The sequence below is a fragment of the Erinaceus europaeus genome, chromosome 2 (genome assembly GCF_950295315.1).
Source record: "Erinaceus europaeus chromosome 2, mEriEur2.1, whole genome shotgun sequence".
Classification (NCBI taxonomy): Eukaryota; Metazoa; Chordata; class Mammalia; order Eulipotyphla; family Erinaceidae; genus Erinaceus; species Erinaceus europaeus.
In genome coordinates this window covers 110,205,599-110,223,983 of record NC_080163.1, presented here as the reverse complement: position 1 = coordinate 110,223,983, position 18,385 = coordinate 110,205,599, and the positions used below count along the sequence as shown (strand labels likewise).

The 18,385-nt window shown below is 41.4% G+C and overlaps 1 protein-coding gene across 2 annotated transcripts in view; it reads left to right on the top strand.

Moving 5' to 3' along the window:
• The first annotated feature begins 506 nt into the window (after positions 1 to 506).
• KIF13B (kinesin family member 13B) overlaps positions 507 to 18,385 on the top strand; it is a 240,868-nt gene continuing 222,989 nt past the window's right edge. For both annotated transcript variants that reach the window (XM_060184901.1, XM_060184902.1), the window contains exon 1: positions 507 to 650. In XM_060184901.1, the coding sequence (XP_060040884.1) occupies positions 596 to 650 (55 nt within the window). In that variant the 5' untranslated portion in view covers positions 507 to 595. The remainder of the gene's footprint in view (positions 651 to 18,385) is intronic.

Sequence of the window (18,385 nt, the reverse complement as noted above, 5' to 3'; positions counted from 1 at the left end):
TTTTTATTTTTCCATTTTCTTGCCATTGTTTATCGTTTTTGTTATTATTGTTGTTATTGCTGTCGTTGTTGGATAGGACACAGAAATTGAGAGAGGAGGAGGAGACTGAGAGGAGGAGAGAAAGATAGACACCTGCAGACCTGCTTCACCACTTGTGAAACGTCTCCCCTGCAGGTGGGGGCTGGGGGGCTCGAACCCAGATCCGTATGCCGGCCCTTGAGCCATGTGCGCTTAACCCGCTGCACTACCTCCCAGCCGCCCCTCAAGTTGTTTCTATTCAGTAAAATGAATACATTTTAAAAAAGATGTTGGGGAGAGGGGAGCGAAGATAGTAGATAGAAGCAATGGAGCGCTTCAAAACACCAGAAGACCTTAGAGCTCTTCCACTCACCCTGAGCCTGTGGACCCCCACGGGACTACGAATCCCAGCATGCAGCGGGGCGCGACCAGAGAACCCCATTGCCCCGCCCCTGCGGGACCACGCCTTCCCCGTGGCCACGCCCCTCCCGCCCTCCCGGTTAGTCCCAGAGAGTATCCCGCCCGCCCGGTGGCCGCGGGCAGACGGAAGCCGAACCGGAGCCGCGGCGGCGACAGTATGGGCGACTCCAAAGTGAAAGTGGCCGTCAGAGTCCGGCCCATGAACCGGAGAGGTGAGAGCTGAGCCCGTCGGGGCCGCCGTGGTGCCCTCGGCAGGTGCCTGCCCGGCGCGCCCTTCTCTGCGCTGCTGCCGTCGTGTGGGGTCCGCGTCCACACTCCCTGAACCCGGGTCGCCTCGCGCCGGGACACCCCCCACCCCCACCCCCACCCCCTACCCCGCTTTCCCTCCCGCGTCCCCTCCCGCGTCCCTTCCCGCGTTCCCTCTCGCTGCCCCTCTCGCTGCCCCTTCCGCCCTCGCCTCCCCGCCCCGCCGCCCTTCGCCCGGTCGCCTCCAGCCCTTTGCAGGAGGGCGCCCCAGCACCCCTCCCCCCGGGCACCCCCGCCGGGCCGCCCCATCAGCTGTCAGAGCGCCCCGCCCACAGCTCGGCTCCCGGGACTCGCGCCGCACGCGGAGACCCCCTCCTCCCAGCCCTCCCTCTGTCACCCCCAACTCTGCACTCGCTTTGCTCCGCGTCTGGAAAAAAAAATGGCAGGACACTTGAGGTACCTCCTCCCGAGAAAGCCACTCGAATGCAAAAAAAAAAAAATCCTTTTTTTTTTTTTTTTTTTGTGTGTGTGTGTTTTCACGTGATATTCCAGGAGCCTGGACGGACCTAAAAGTTGTAAATAACTCTGGGTGAACTTGGGTGAGAGAGAAGGGGGTGCCCCTCTCCACTCAGCTATTGGTGGTGGCTGTTGAAAAAGTTGTGTTTTCTGTTTTGTTTTTGCTTCAAGTTCTCCTATTCGTCATCTTAACAATAAATAGTTGAAGTGCCAAGATTCTTGTGAAATTGTATCTTTCAGACATTCTTTCTGTTCAGGGAGGGTAGAAAAAGCAGATAAACCGGGTCCATAGGACATCATCGCAAAGGAGAGGTGGGGGGAGAACCCCAGCTCCAGTTAGAAGAGGATGTGAGCTGGATGTTAGCTTTCAGACTTCAGTAGCAGACTGTGTGACAGGTCGACTTACTTTAAATGGGATCATTTATTTGAGAACACTCTGTAAAAGGTTATGCCATTGAGGATATTCCCCTCATCTCAGCAGATGGCTTCTCCATTGGTCAGACTCTAAAGGAATCACAATCTTTCTGTAAACGCCAGAATCACTAAACGTGTTTGTTTGTTTGCAGTTTCTCTTCATAATCGAGTATTGCTTAAAGTGCACACTGGAGTTAGTTGTTTTCCCATTTCCCTCTCTTTTTTGTCTTTTGTATATCTTGAGGTACTGATCAGTCCGTAGACATCTGCTTTGTTGATTTGTCTTGGTAGTTGGTTTATTTTTTCTCTGGGAGTTAACCTCTTCTGGAGTTGGTGATTACTCCTTGGAAGACTGTCAGGTAACATAGGAGAGCTATTTTCCTAAGAACTTGATTAAGAGCAGTTCTCAACTGGCCCATGTTTCAGGTCTTCAGTATTTGCCTGGCTAGTTGGTGCTTTACTCTGATCAGTGAAAAGAGCTTAAATGAACTCTGCAAATTTCCCAAAGCTTCTGTTTTTAAGTGTTCAGGCAGTCCTTATTGAAATTCATCTAGACCTTATTATCATTACAATGATTAAAAACCCAAAGCATCTAGAATTTGATTCTGAAAGGATGATTTCAGCATATTCTTAAGCCCCCCCCCCAAACAAAAAATCTTGGAAATGTCATTTGCTAAAGAGATAGTTGACCAGCCACCACGTAACTGAGATCTTTCTCTTCCCCTCTCTGCCATAGGTTTCAGTTCTTGAGGGGCAAGTACCTGTCTTTTCCACTTATCAGTGGTCATTAATTAGATTGTAATGATTGTCTGCATCAGAGTTTGGAGGTACACATAGTACAATCATTTCGGCTATGAAATGGATGTTTGCTGTTCTTTTGGCTGAACTTACTTTAAATTAAGGTTTACACATAGACCCATTGCCCTATAAATAGAAATGCATTCTTTGTGGTAAACTGCCTCCTCATTCATTTAGTGTCATCTTACCTAACCTTACATTTCCTGAATGCCCATAGCCTTCTTTTTCCAGTGACTGTCACAGATCATCAAAATTAGTTCAGTTTCTCTTTCAGCACAAAGTAGTCCTTTTTTTAAAGAAATAAAAACAAAAACTTTATTCTCTTTTTGTTGCTCTTGTTTTATTGTTGTCTGTCTTCATTGTTGGATAGGACAGAGAGAAAGGAGAAAGGAGGGGAAGATAGAGGGGGAGAGAAAGATAGACACCTGCAGACCTGCTTCACCGCTTGTGAAGTGACTCCCCTGCAGGTGGGGAGCCAGGGGCTCAAACCAGGATCCTTCTTGTTCTTGTTCTTTGCGCCACCTGCGCTTAACCTGCTGCGCTACCTCTGGTCTCCCGAAGTAGTCCTTTATATACATATAAATGTTGTTATGGAATACAACATAGTGGAATTTGAAGGCCAGTGATTTCCTTCCTTCCTTCCTTCCTTCCTTCCTTCCTTCCTTCCTTCCTTCCTTCCTTCCTTCCTTCCTTCCACCAGAGCACTATTCAGCTCTGGCTTATGGTGGTGTGGAGGATTGAACCTGGGGCCTATGAGCCTCAGGTTTGGGAGTCTGTTTGCATAACCATTCTGCTATCTCCCCTGCCCAGGCCAGTGATTTTTTTAACTGATATCTAGAAATTGTTTTTAAAAAACTTCTGCAAAAACCATATTCCTTTCCAATAATTTTGAAAAGAACCACACTATTTGACCAATTACCACTGCTGGGAAAATTAATGTATTAAGTAACAGTGTGTAATTATGACAAATAGCCTTTTAGTCATAATTATTTCTCTTGTACTAGTGCAGGAAGTACCTCAAAAATCATCCTTTACAGTGGTCCGGGAGGTGGCACAGTGATAAAACTTTGGACTCTCAAGCATGAGGTTCTGAGTTCAATCCCTGGCAGCACATGTGCCAGAGTGATGTCTGGTTCTTTCTCTCTCTTATCTTTCTCATTAATAAATAAATACAATCTTTAAAAAAAAATCACCCTTTACAAATAGTGAGGGGGCAGGCAGTGGTTCATCTGCTTTAGTGCATATATTATAATGCGTAAGGACCAAGGTTCAAGCTCATGATCCCCACCTGCAGGGGGAAAGCTTCATGGCTTCATGAGTGGTGAAATAGGGCTGCAGGTGTGTCTCTCTGCCTCTCCTTCTCTATCTCCCCTTCCCTTCTTAATTTCTCTGTCTCTACCCAATAATAAATAAAAGTTAAAAAAAAGAGGTGAATTACAAATAAAAAAGAAATGAGAATGAGTTACTGTACTGACTCTGAAGATTGGAATCACATCACTGTCTTTTGAGGGAAATGCTGAAATTTGTAATAAGTTATCAGTGTACATTAAATTCTGCTGCTTTGCTTATTTATTATTATTGTTATTATTATTATTTTTACCAGAGTACTGCTCAGCCATGGTTTATTATATTGCTGGGGTTTGAATGTGGGACCTCTGGTGCCTTAGGTACAAAGTCTGCTGGGTAGACAGACCATTGTGCTGTTTATTTCAAGTGATTCAGTGTCCAGTTATGCCCAGATGTTAAAGTAGTTTATTATTTAATATTTTATCATGGAAGTAACAGTGTTTCAATTTTTTTTTTGGCTTAGATATATGAATTTGGGAGCTTAATTTTTTAGTATTTAACATAAGGCTAAATTCAATAACAGCAAAAGCTGTAATGGCTAGTGAACATGCTTTTTTGCTAGGAATTTAGCACTATATTAACAAAACAAGCAAAGAATAAAAGGATTAGGGTTAGGCTCTTCAGTGTTCTTTCATCAGAACAATTCATACTTGATCTTTTTAAAATTTTTTAATTATCTCGATTTGTTTATTGGATAGAGACAGTCAGAAACTGAGAGGGAAGGGAGGGAGAGAGAGGGAGAGAGACAGAGAGACACCTGCAGCCCTGCTTCACCACTTGTGAAGCTTTCCCCCTGCAGGTGGGGACTAGGGGCTTGATCCCCTGTCCCTGTGCACTGTAACAGGTGCGCTCAACCAGGCCCGTATACCCTTCCTTCCTTCCTTCCTTTCTCTCTCTCTCTCTCTCTCTTTCTTCTTTCTTTTTACTAGAGCACTGCTTAGCTCTGGTTTATGGTGGTGTAGGGGATTGAGCCTGGGACTCTGGAGCCTTAGACAGGAGAGTCTCTTTGCATAACCATTATGCTATCTACCCCTGTCCCATGCTCTCTTTTTCTTACTTCTATGCCAGCTTGTTAATATGCAAGTATCATTTTACAGGGTTTTAATATTACAATTTTCATTTTTGTTTATCTTCATCTAAGATATGAATTTAAACAGCTGAAGAAAGGGGATAAAGCACATTTGGTCGTGTGAGATCTCGAAGCTCTATTTACAATCTTTGTCATTTCATGTTATCTATTTTTTTTTTTTTTTGAGAGCGCAAAAGAGTTTATTTAGCAATTTGCATTTAGGAAAAATAGCAGCTCCTGCCTCAGAAGCAGCTTCTTAAATCAAAAGGTGCTGGTAGTCACACAGAGGAGCCTGAGGTCAGGTCTCAGGTCCCAGAACCATACCAGCGCTAATCAAGGGGCACAGAGACTGCCTGTCACAAGGCCCAGCCTTTCTCAAAGGGACAAGAACAAATGGATCCGTCATATTTGTCTGTGAAACAGTCTGTGGATCCTTCCTATATCAAGTGAGCAAGAAAAATGCAAAGGACCTGTGCTGATTCCACATTTACACAATTTCTACACTGAGATTTTAAACACCAAGCAAACTATGTTCCCCAGTAGAACCTACAGAAATTATTTCGTATGGATTTTTTTTTAATATTTAAACTTTTTTTTTTAGTCACTTTAGATTTTTAAATTTATATTTATTTATTATTTATTTTCCCTTTGGTTGCCCTTGTTTTTTTATTGTGGTAGTTATTATTGCGGTTGTTGTCGTCATCATTGTTGGATAGGACAGAGAGAAATGGAGAGAGGAAGGGAAGACAGAGAGGGGGAGAGAAAGATAGACACCTGCAGACCTGCTTCACCGCTTGTGAAGCAACTCCCCTGCAGGTGGGGAGCTGGGGGGGGGGCTCAAACCTGGATACTTAGGCTGGTCCTTGCGCTTCTTGCCATGTGTGCTTAACCCACTGCGCTACCGCCCAACTCCCAGTCACTTTAGATTTTAACAAGAATGTTGAGTTAAGAACAGTCAGTGAAACCTTAAAAGTTTGAGTCCAATAGAGTTTACAGTTTAATATGGCTGAAAGTCAAACATATTAATGACTGAAGATCTTTGTGTGTGTGGAAAAAAATAGTCAGGGACAAAAATATCAGATTCTAGATTTCCAATGATTTTGTCCAGGAATAATTTAGTCACTCTCCCACCCCACCCCCAAGATGTTACCAACTCCTTAAATAACATCAACTAGATTCCACTGTGAAAACTACCCACGAGCAAGTACAGCACAGACTGTCTTACAGAGTGCAGGCAATTCAGTTTCTCTGTGAGTGTCATTTCATGTTGTCTTTCAGATTCGTGCAACTCACAATTCTGGTTGTGCCCTGTGTACTATAAAGAACACCCATTCATGCATTATTAACCAAACTAATTATTAAATGAGGCAAAAGTTTTTTTTCTTTGTCCTTTTTTTTATTGTCTTTATTTGTTTATTGGATAGAGACAGGCAGAAATTGAGAGGGAAGGGGTTGATAGGGAGAGAGACAGACACCTGCAGCTCTACTTCACCACTTGTGAAGCTTTCCCCTTGCAGGTGGGGACCGGGGGCTCGAACCCAGATCCTTGTGCATTGTGACATGTTCACTCAACCAGGTGCGCCACCATCCAGCTCCTGAGTCAAAAGTTTTACAGGCATGATTGATGGTACTTGTTAGATCAGTGACATTCTCCTGTTCAGAAATTTGATGTTTTGTAGCTTTAGGTGGTTCAAAGAATATTAAATAACACTTAACTGAGTACCTGCCAAGTATCTAGTTGATATTAGGTAGTATGAAACGTTAGTGTCTTTAGTGAGGGACTTCCCATATTTAAATATGGATAAGATCTACATCCAAAATAAATTAATTTACATACAAAGTTTTTGGAAAATGTCTTTGCCTAAAGTGGTAAAACCAGAAATTACATTAGAAATTTAACTAGAGAGAAAAGAGTGATTCATTTGTTAGGAAACGTGGACAATACATTTATTTCAACAGATAGTTCTCAGAAGGCTTACTTTGCATTTTATGGTATGTGTTGCAGTGAAAGAAGCAGGGAATGTGTTGTCTAACAAAAGCCAGTGCTTAAGTAAAGCAAGGAGTACCCCAGTGGAAAGACCATTTTATATTACCATTAAAAGTGGCCAAATCACAGCTAACAAAAGAAGACTGTCAGTAGAAAAAACACAATTTAAAAATTAAACTTATTTCTCAATCTACAGTAACTATTAATTACTATGCAAAAATGTAAACAGGACTGGACACAGGCTGTACATAAACATGAACCAACTGAGGTTGAATTTGTTATGGGAATTCTATTTCCCAAACTTTCTCCTTGTATTGTCTAGTATTGAGTTCTTTTTTTAAAGTGCTCTTTATGATTCATGCTCATGAGGAAATGATTGCCACATGTAAAGATAAGATTAGAAGGTAAACACCTATAAGCAGATTGCTAGTTATTAGGTGCTAGGTGAGGGAGAGGGAAATGTAGGAATTTAGAGAACCTTAAGCCTGGTGATTAAGGAGGACTTCTCTGGTGGTAGATCTGGAGAGAGGGTTGCAAAGGGTGCATTGTGGGAGGGGGAGGAGGCTTGGGTCTAAGCAAGGCACAGAGACAAGAATGAGCCTAGCAAGTTTAGAGGAGAGAACCTCCAAGAAAGGAGGGTCTTGTGCCTTTTACAGTGGAAGGGTGAATTTGGAAAAGGTGGGGTGAAATTGCTTGACCCTACGAAACATTGTGACTGATAAAAGATCTGGCAGGGCAACATTTAAGAGTCCATGTGTGATAATTTGCTAAGTAAGAGCAGTGAAGCCAATCAAAACCAGGAAAGGAAGGTTAAGACAAGGTAAACAGATAAACTGGGAACAAATTTAGAAGACCGTGGTAGTTCTTTCTTCTTTCTTTTCTTTACAAATAATTTATTGAGAAGATAATGGTTTACAGTACAGATGTGGATACATGGGTACTCTTTCTTTTTCTTCTTCTCCTTCTTTTTTTTTTTTTTTTTTTTTTTTACCAGAGCACTGCCCAGCTCTGGCTTACAGTGGTGCTGGGGGATTAAACCTAGGACTGCGGAACCTCAGGCATGAGAGTCTCTTTGCATAACTATTATGCTATCTATTCCTGCCCACAGTTTCTCATATATCTCTATTCTTTCTCTCTTTCTTCCTTTCTTTCTTTCTTTCTTTCTTAGAATTTATTTATTTATTCATGAGAAAAATAGGAGAGAGAAAGAACCAGACATCACTCTGGTACATGTGCTTGCTGGGTATTGAACTCGGTACCTCATGGTTGAGAATCCAATGTTTTATCCACTGTGCCACCTCCCGGACCACCAGTTTCTCATCTCTCTATGATAGGTGTCTACAAAACACTATCACCACCAACTCAGTTCTCTTGCCACCATCATGCAGTAGGATGACAACTACCCTTCCCATCTTCTCCTTCCTCAGAGCCCTTTGTTTTGGTACAGTCAATACAGCACACTTAGTCCAAATTTCACTTTGTGTTTTCCTTTTCTTTCCTTCTTAAATTTCACTTATAAGTGAGATGATCAGATATTCATCCTTCACTCTTTTTTAATTATATTTATTTATTTTCCTTTTTGTTGCCCTTGTTGTTTATTGTTGTTGTAGTTATTACTGTTGTAGTTGTTGATGTCATCATGGTTAGATAGGACAGAGAGAAATAGAGAGGAGGGGAAGTTGGGGAGAGAAAGCTATATACCTACAGACTTACTTCACTGCCTGTGAAGTGACTCCCCTGCAGGTGGGGAGCCAGGGGGGCTTGAACCGGAATCCTTATGCTGGTCCTTGCGCTTCGCACCACGTGCGCTTAGCTAACTGCCTGACTACTGCCTGACTCCCTATCCTTCTCTTTCTCTCTCTCTTTTTTTTTTTGTCTCCAGGGGGCTTGGTACCAGCACTACGAATCCACTGCTTCTGGAGGCTGTTTTCCTATTTTGTTGCACTTGTTGCCCTTGTGGTTGTTATTGTTATTTGTTGTTATAGCTGTTGTTGTTGGGTAGGACAGAGAGAAATTGAGAGGGGAGGGGAAGACAGAGAGGGGGAGAGAAAGACAGACACCTGCAGACCCCCCCCCCCCCCCCCGCAGGTAGAAAACTGGGGGCTCGAACCGGGATCCTTACTTTGGGCCATGTGCGCTTAACCTGCAGTAGCCCATCGCCCTTTCTCTTTTGAAATAATTATTTTATTGATGACATATGAGAGAGAGAGTTTCCCACAGGGCAGAGAGAAGAGAGAAAAGAGCCAGAGCACACTCTAGTACAGGTGGTACTGGGGATTGAACCAGGAACCTCAGATATATCCACTAAAACTTTATATACCACAATGTTCTTAGCCACTCACTCATCTGTTCATCATCTGGGTTCTTTCTTTTTTTTTTTTTAATTTTTATTTATTTTATTTTTGAGAGAGAGACACACGGAAACACCAGAGCACTGCTCAGCTCTGGCTTATGGTGGTGCAGGGGATTGAACCTGGGATTTAGGAGCCTCAGGCATGAGAGTCTGTTTGCATAACCATTATGCTGTCTTCCCCACCCATATGGGTTTCTTCTAAGTTTGAGTTATTACCAATTGTGGTGCTATGAACATAGGTATACATAGATCAATGTTTTTGTTTCCTTTGGATAAATTCTCAGGAGAGAAATTTCCAGATCATAGGGTAGTTCCATTTCTAGGTTTATGAGATTTCCAGACTGTTTTCTACAGGGATTGAACCAATTTACATTCCTGCTAGCAGTATAGGAGAGTTCCTCCCCCCCCCCCCACATCCTTGCCAACACTTGTTTTTGTCTAATGTCTAACATTCTCACAAGAGTAAAGTGGTATCTCATTGCTGTCTTCATTTGCATTTCTTTGATAAGTTACTTTGAGCATTTTTTTTTTTTTCATATGGTTGTTGCCCCTCTGGTTCTCTTCACTGGTGAAGATTCGGTCCTTGTCCTCTCCCCATATTTTAATGGGGCTGTTTTGTTTTACTGCTGAGTTTAGTGAGATCTTTATATATTTTGGTTAGTAGTCCTTTATCTGATGTTTGGCCTGTAAGGATCTCCCATTCTGTAGGGTGTCTTTCAGTTTTTGTGATGGTTCCCTTTGCTGTGAAAAACCTTTTCAATTTGAAGTGGTCCTATTGACTTATTATTTTTTTATTTTATAAAGTCTTTTAAATTTTATTTATTTATTTTGAATAGAGGCAGAGTGAAATTGAGAAGGAATAGGGAGATGGAGAGGGAGAGAGAGAGAGACACCTGCAGCACTGTTCCACTGATACTGAAGCCTCCCCCTCTGCAGGTGGGAACAAAGGACTTGAACCTGAGTCCTTATGCACTGTAATATTTGTGCATAACCAGCTGTGCCATCCCCTGTTCCCTCATTGGTTTATTTTTGTTTTCTTGTCTGTTGGAATCTTTGAAGATGTTTCTAAAGTATAGATCAGGAAGTGTTCTGCCTTTTGATTATTTCTGGTCTAATGTGATGTGATGGTCCTGTTACATTTATGTTTCAACCCAGCTTTCCCAACACCATCTGTTGAGATTTACCATTCTCTGTTTAATATTTTGTTCCCTCCTTGTTAAAAACAGTTGGCTATAGGTGTGAGGACTTATTTCTGGGCTTTCAATTTTATTCCACTGGTTGGGTTGTCTATTTTTGTTCCTGGCAATCCTTCTTAAAGGGATTCTTAGGAAGTAAAGGGGAAGAATTGGTTTGAAACCGACAGATTTTATGTTGTTGTTATTATTACTTCCAGGATTATCACTGGGGCTTGGTGCCTGCTCTACGAATCCACTGCTCCTAAAGGCTATTTTTTCCCTTTTGTTGCCCTTGTTTATCATTGTTGTTGGACAGGACAGAGAGAAATTGAGAGGGGAGGGGAAGACAGAGACGGGAAGAGAAAGATAGACACCTACAGACTTGCTTCACAGGCTGTGAAATGACTCCCCTGCAGGTAGGGAGCCAGGGGCTCAAACCGGCATCCTTAAGTCAGTCCTTGCACTTTGCGCCATGTGAGCTTAAACCACTGTGCTACAGCCCGGCCCCCCTCAGTATTATTTTTTAAACCAGGGCATTGTTCAGCTCTGTTTTGTGGTGTATGGAACTAGGTACTTTGAAGCCTTAGGTATAAAAGTCTTTTTGCATAACCACTAAACTATCTCCCCAACCTGAAATAGGGAGACTAAAAAAAAAACCAAAAACTTTTTTATTAATGAGGGAAGGATGGATAGATGTTTTTGACTCTGAGGTCATAGGTCTTAATCCTTTTTAGAAGTTTGCTGCTGGTAGTGTTAAGGATGATCATGGATGGAAATTTCTGACATAGTTTCTAAACAGAATACTTGTTTTACTAAAATCTGCTTGGTATGCAGATAGAGAATGAGACACACATCTCTTAGGATATTCTTTTGTTTCTGCTTTTGTTTTTGTCAGCTCAAAGCTGAAATTGGGATTTCTACAAGTAGGGATGGAGGTTTGTTTTTGAGAAGTATGAGTTTATAATATAAAGTAAAATAAAAGTGGCGTGGGGGAGATAGCATAATGGTTATGCAGAGAGATGTTGCCTGAGGCTTCAAAGTCCCAGGTTCATTCCCTGAACCACCACAAGCCATAGCTGAGCAGTGAGTGCTCTGGTTAAAAAAAAAAGGAAAAGAAAAAGAAAAAAAAAGTAAAAGAAAAATGTATTTAAGTTGGCATTTTTTTATAGTACATCTGTTTTTAAAAATTATATTTCTTTATTTTCCCTTTTGTTGTCCTTGTTATTGTAGTTATTGATGTCGTTGTTGGGTAGGACAGAGAGAAATGAAGAGGGGGGAGAGAAAGACAGACACCTGCAGACCTGCTTCACTGCCTGTGAAGCGACTCCCCTGCAGGTGGGGAGCCGGGAGCTTCAACCAGGATGTTTACTCTAGTCCTTGCACTTTGCACCACATTCGCTTAACCACTGCGCTACTGCCTGACTCCCACAGTACATCTTTTTACAGTTCCAACTCTATAAAACATGACCAGTTTCTCATTCCTTTTCAGCCCTTGAACTCTGAGGATGAAAGAAACCATTGACAAAACTATTCATTAAACAGATGAATCGAGTTGTTTATTGTGTGGAAATGGATTATTGATCTCAGTGCTGGTTGATCAGATTCCCATTATATTTAAGAGTATGTTCTTAAAACAAACTTGGCAAAGATGAGCAGTGTATTGTGTGGAAATGTCTGTGAAAATACAGTATTAGCCTGGTAGATACAGATCTTGGACTTAATTGGTATGGGATTTAACTCCCAGAAGCCATGGATATATTTAAAAAGTGTTACTTATGAGCTCATGCACTTCAAAATGTGTTGATTGAAGAAAAAAAAATACTGGCTACTTTTAGAATGCTTGCTTCTCTTTGTGAGGTTTGAACTTTGGTATTCTTTCTTTTTTTAAAAATTTTTTAAAAAAATTTATTTTCCCGGGAGTTGGGCGGTAGCGCAGCGGGATAAGCGCAGGTGGCACAAAGCGCAAAGACCAGCATAAGGATCCCGGTTCAAGCCCCCGGCTCCCCACCTGCAGGGGAGTCGCTTCACAGGCGGTGAAGCAGGTCTGCAGGTGTCTGTCTTTCTCTCCCCCTCTCTGTCTTCCCCTCCTCTCTCCATTTCTCTCTGTCCTATCCAACATCAATAACACCAGTAACTACAACAATAAAACAACAAGGGCAACAAACGGGAATAAATAAATAAATTAAAAAATTTATTTTCCCTTTTGTTGCCCTTGTTTTTTATTGTTGTAGTTATTGTTGTTGTTGATGTCACTCGTTGTTGGATAGGACAGAGAGAAATGGAGAGAGGAAGGTAAGACAGAGAGGGGGAGAGAAGGATAGACACTTGCAGACCTGCTTCATCGCCTGTGAAGCGACCCCCCTGCAAGTGGGAAGCCGGGGGCTTGAACCAAGATCCTTATGCAGGTCCTTGCGCTTAGCGCCACATGCACTTAACCCACTGTACTACCGCCTGGCTCCCTATTTCTTTTCCTTTCAGCAAATTACAAGGTAAAGTAACCTTCTTAGAACAAGTAAGCCAGAGTCTGAATTTCACTGAAATTTTTGCTATCAAAACCCATATCTTAAAAATTAATTTACTTGGGTGCCAGGTGGTAGCTTACCCACTTGAAGGTGCACATTACCATGTTCAAGGACCGAAATTCGAGACCCCAGTTCCCACCTGCAGGGGAGAAGATTTATGAGCAGTGAAGTGGGTCTGCAGGTGTCTCTCTCTCTCTGTGTCTCCTCCCTTCCCTCTTAATTTCTCTCTTGTCCTATCTAATAAAAAAGAAAGGAAAAATGACTGTCAGGAGTGGTGGATTTGCTGTGGTGGCAATAAGAAATAAATACATTTTAAGAGTTTATTTATGAAATAAAGGGGAGGAGGCTCGAGCATCACTCTGGCGCATGTGTGCCAGCAACTACTATAGTTCTCACAGAGTTTTAAATATAGTTTGCAATTAGCCTTTTTTGTTTGTTTGTTTATATGTTTCATATCTCTATATTCCACATGATTGAAACTATCCTGTAATTGTCTTTCACCTTACTTTATAAGCATAACCACCTCTGATTCCATCCTTTTTTGTCCTGAAGGACACAATGTCATTTCTTTTTTTGCCTCCAGGGTTATTGCTCGGGCTCCTTAGGAATCCACTGCTCCTGGAGGCGATTTTTCCCATTTTGTTGCCCTTGTTGTTGTTATTGTTGCCATTCTGTGTTATTGTTAGATAGAACAGAGAGAAATCCAGAGAGGAGGGGGGAAAGAAAGATACACACCTGCAGACTGCTTCACAGCTTGTGAAGAGACCTCTTTGTAGGTGGGGAGCCCGGGGCTCGAACTGGGATGCTTCGGGCCATTTACGCTTAACCCACTGCACTACTGCCTGGCCCCCAATGTCATCTTTTTAAATTGCAGAATAGTTTTCTTTTGAAAATATGTCTCACAACTTTATTTATTCAGTCATCTGTAGATGGGACTTGAGATTGTTTTCACTTCTTGGTTGTAGATAATGCAGCTATGAACACTAGGATGCATATGTGCTTTTGAATTACTGATTTTATGTATACCTGTGACTTAATTGCTGTGGGTTTTGATTCCCAGAAGGCATGGATATCTCCACTTAATTGTTGGAGAAATCTCGGTGCTGCTTTCTATAGGGGCTGTACCAGTCTACATTCCTACCAACAGTGTGGCAGAGTTCCTTTTTCTCCACATCCTTTCCAACACTTCTCATCTCTCTCTCTTGTTTAAAGATTTTATTTATTTATTAATGAGAAACATAGGAGGAGAGAGAAAGAGCCCGACATCACTCTGTTACATGTGCTGCCGGGGATCAAACCCGGGACCTTGTGCTTGAGAGTCTGATGCTTTATCCACTGCCCCACCTCCTGGACCACCTCATCTCCTTATTTATTGATATAAGCTATTCTCATAGGTGTGAGGTGATGTCTCTTTGTGGTTTTAATATACATTTCTCTAATGATAAGTGAAGTCCAGACTTTTATTCATATATCTGTAGGCCATATACTTTCTTTAGAAAATCCTTTTTTTAAAAAAATTGGATTAGTGGTCCAGGAGATGGCACAGTGGATAAAGTGTTGGACTCTCAAGCATGAGGTCCTGAGTTTGGTTCCTGACAGCACATGTACCAGAGTGATGTCTGACTCTCTCTGTCCTCCTGTCTTTCTCATTAATAAATAAAATATTAAAAATGGGATTATATGTTATTTTGTTATTGAGCTGTGTGAATCTTTTTAAATAGATATTTCATATCAATCCTTTATCAGATGTAAGTTTTTGAGGTGCTGATGGAAGACATGGGACTTTTGGCGCAGAGGTTTTCCTCCTGCGACAGCAAGCAGCATGGGCCTGTTCTCTTGCCCCCAGTCTCTGGGATAATGAGGAGTCCAGATGAACGCTGTGCACATAGCAGGTCTCTGTGTACCTGAGAAACTCTGAGCTTGGGGAATCTACTGCTTTTAGGAGATAAGCCGGCCATGACAAAGCCAGAGTCCTACCAAGTGAGCTATCCAGCTGACCTGAAGAATGTGGTCAGTCGGTCGGTCCTTCCTTCCTTCCTTTCTTTCTTTTTCCTTTGTTTGTTTCTTTTTTTTAAAAATTCTTTATTGAGGAATTAATGTTTTACATTCAACAGTAAATACAATAGTTTGTACATGCATAACATTCCCCAGTTTCCCATTTAACAATACAACCCCCACTATTTCATTCATCATTTTTCATGGACCTGTATTCTCCCCACCCACCCAACCACCCCTGAGTCTTTTACTTTGGTGTAATACTCCAATTCCAGTTCAGGTTCTACTTGTGTTTTCTCTTCTGATCTTGTTTTTCAACTTCTGCCTGAGAGTGAGATCATCCCATATTCATCCTTCAGTTTCTGACTTATTTCACTCAACATGATTTTTTCAAGGTCCATCCAAGATCTGCTGAAAACGGTGAAGTCACCATTTTTTACAGCTGAGTAGTATTCCATTGTGTATATATACCATAACTTGCTCAGCCACTCATCTGTTGTTGGAAACCTGGGTTGCTTCCAGGTTTTGGCTATTACAAATTGTGCTGCCAAGAACATATGTGTACACAGATCTTTTTGGATGGATGTGTTGGGTTCCTTAGGATATATCCCCAGGAGAAGAATTGCAGGGTCATAGGGTAGGTCCATTTCTAGCCTGCTGAGAGTTCTCCAGACTGTTCTCCACAGAGGTTGGACCAATTGACATTCCCACCAGCAGTGCAGGAGGGTTCCTTTGACCCTACACCCTCTCCAGCATTTGCTGCTGTTACCTTTTCTGATGTATGACATTACCACAGGAGTGAAGTGATATCTCATTGTTATCTTTTTTTGCATTTCTCTGACAGTCAAAGACTTGGAGCATTTTTTCATATGTTTCTCGGCCTTTTGGATCTCTTCTGTGGTGAATATTCTGTCCAAGTCCTCCCCCCATTTTTGGATGGGGTTATTTGTTGTCTTGTTGTTGAGTCTGGCAAGCTCTTTATATATGTTGGTTATTAAACTCTTGTCTGATGTATGGCATGTAAAGATCTTCTCCCATTCTGTGAGGGGTCTCTTGGTTTGGGTAGTGGTTTCTTTTGCTGTGAAGAAGCTTTTTAATTTGATGTAGTCCCATAGGTTTATACTTGCTTTAGTCTTCTTTGTAATTGGATTCGTTTCATTGAAAATGTCTTTAAAATTTATGCGGAAAAGAGTTCTGCCAATATTTTCCTCTAAGTATTTGATTGTCATCCAAGTCCTTTATCCACTTGGAATTTACTTTTGTATTTGGTGAAATACAGTGGTTCAGTTTCATTCTTCTGCATGTTTCAACCCATTGTTTCCAACACCATTTGTTGAAGAAACTCTGCTTTCCCCATTTAATAGTCTGGGCCCCTTTGTCAAAGATTAGATGTCCATAGGTGTGGGGGCTCATTTCTGGACTCTTAGTTCTATTCCACTGGTCAGTGTGTCTATTCATGTTCCAGTACCAAGCAGTTTTGATGACAATGGCCCTATAATACAGTTTGAGATCTGGGAGTGTGATGCCTCCGGTTCTGTTCTTTTTTCTCAAGATTGTTTTGGCAATTCTAGGTCTTTTCTGGTTCCAGATAAACATTTGTAGCATTTTTTTCTATTCTCCTAAAAATGTGGTTGGGATCTTGATGGGGATAGCATTAAATTTGTAGATGGCTCTGGGTAATATATTCATTTTGATGATGTTAATTCTTCCAACCCATGAACATGGAATATCTTTCCACTTCTTTGTGTCTTTTTCAGTTTCTTTGAGTTGTGACTCATAATTTTCAGTATACAAGTCTTTCACTTCCTTGGTTAGATTTACTCCTAGATATTTTATTGTTTTTGTTACTATAGTAAAAGGAATTGATTTCTGGATTTCAATTTCTTCTAACTTAGTGTTTGCATAGAGGAATGCCACTGACTTTTTTTTAAATAATTTATTTCTTTATTGGGAAATTAATGTTTTACATTCAACAGTAAATACAATAGTTTGTACATGCATAACATTCCCCAGATTCCCATTTAACAATACTCCACTGACTTTTGAATGTTAATTTTGTAGCCTGACACCTTACTGTATTGCCTGATGAGTTTCTTTCTTTCTTTAAAATATAATTTGTTTATTCATGAGAAGGAGAGGAAGAAAGAAAGAACCAGACATCACTCTGGTACATATGCTGCCGGGGATTGAACTCAGGACTTCATGGTTGAGAATCCAGTGCTTTATCCACTGCGCTGCCTCTGGGACCACAGGGAAGTGTTTCTTGATTTAGCCTCCAATGCTGGTTCCTGGCAACCACAGTCTACTTGTCACTGTAGATTTGTCTGTTTCGCACATGATATGTAAATGTAATCATACAGTGTGTAGACTTTCGTGGTCTGGGAGGTGGTACTGACTTTTGAGGTCCTGAGTTCCATCTCTGGTATCCTATTTGCCATAATGATGCCCTGGTTCCCTCTCTCCTCCCACTCTTTCTAATATGTAAGTTTGAGAAAGTATGTAGCGTCTGTATCTGACTTCTTTTACTTGGCATGATAAAGTCCGGATTTATCTATGTTTGAACATGAATTGATACTTTATTCCTTTAATTAATCAGTGAATAATACTCTGTTATATAAGTATAACCCATTTTGCTTATCCATTCATCATTTGATTTGCTTCCACTCTTTGGCTATTGTGAATCACAGTGCTATGAACATTTGTAGACAAATTTTTGTGAAGATACATATTTAATTTCCCTTGGATATGTACTTTCAGTGAAGGAGAGCACTAAAAATGCAATGTTTATTTATTTGGTATCAAAGAATTGCAATTGGGCCACTAAAATAGCTCACTTAGACATTGTACTGCTTTGCCCAGATTCTATCCTAGTCCCCACTGCCTGAAGCTTTGGTGCTGGAGTCCCACCTCCATCTCTTCCCTCTAGCGTGCACACGCACACCACACACACACACACACACACACACACACATACATACACACAATCTGTAAAAAAAAAGAATTGCAATTTGGTTTAAACAGATTTAGTTAGAAAACCTAAGACTGGGGCCGGGTGGTGGTACACCTCGTTGAGCGCACATGTTACAGTGCACAAGGACCCAGGTTCTAGCCTCTGGTCCCCGCTTGCAGGGGGAATGCTTTGCAAGTGGTGAAGCAGGGCTGCAGGTGTCTCTCTGTCTCTCTCCCTCTCTATCACCCCCTTCCTTCTCGATTTCTGGCTGTCTCTATCCAGTAAATAAAATAAAGATAATTAAAAAAAAAAGAAAACCTAAGACTGCCTCAAGGAGGGACAAAATTGGGTTCTTAGGGGATGAAAAGAGGAAAGTGAGTTGGTGTTAACAAGTTTAGACATTTTTTAAAAAAGGATAATTCTTTTTTTTTTTAAATTTCTTTTTATCTTTTTTTTTTTTTAAAATTTATTTATTTATTCATGGGAAAGATAGAAGGAGAGAAAGAACCAGACATCACTCTGGTACATGTGCTGCCGGGGATCGAACTCAGGACCTCATGGTTGAGAATCCAATG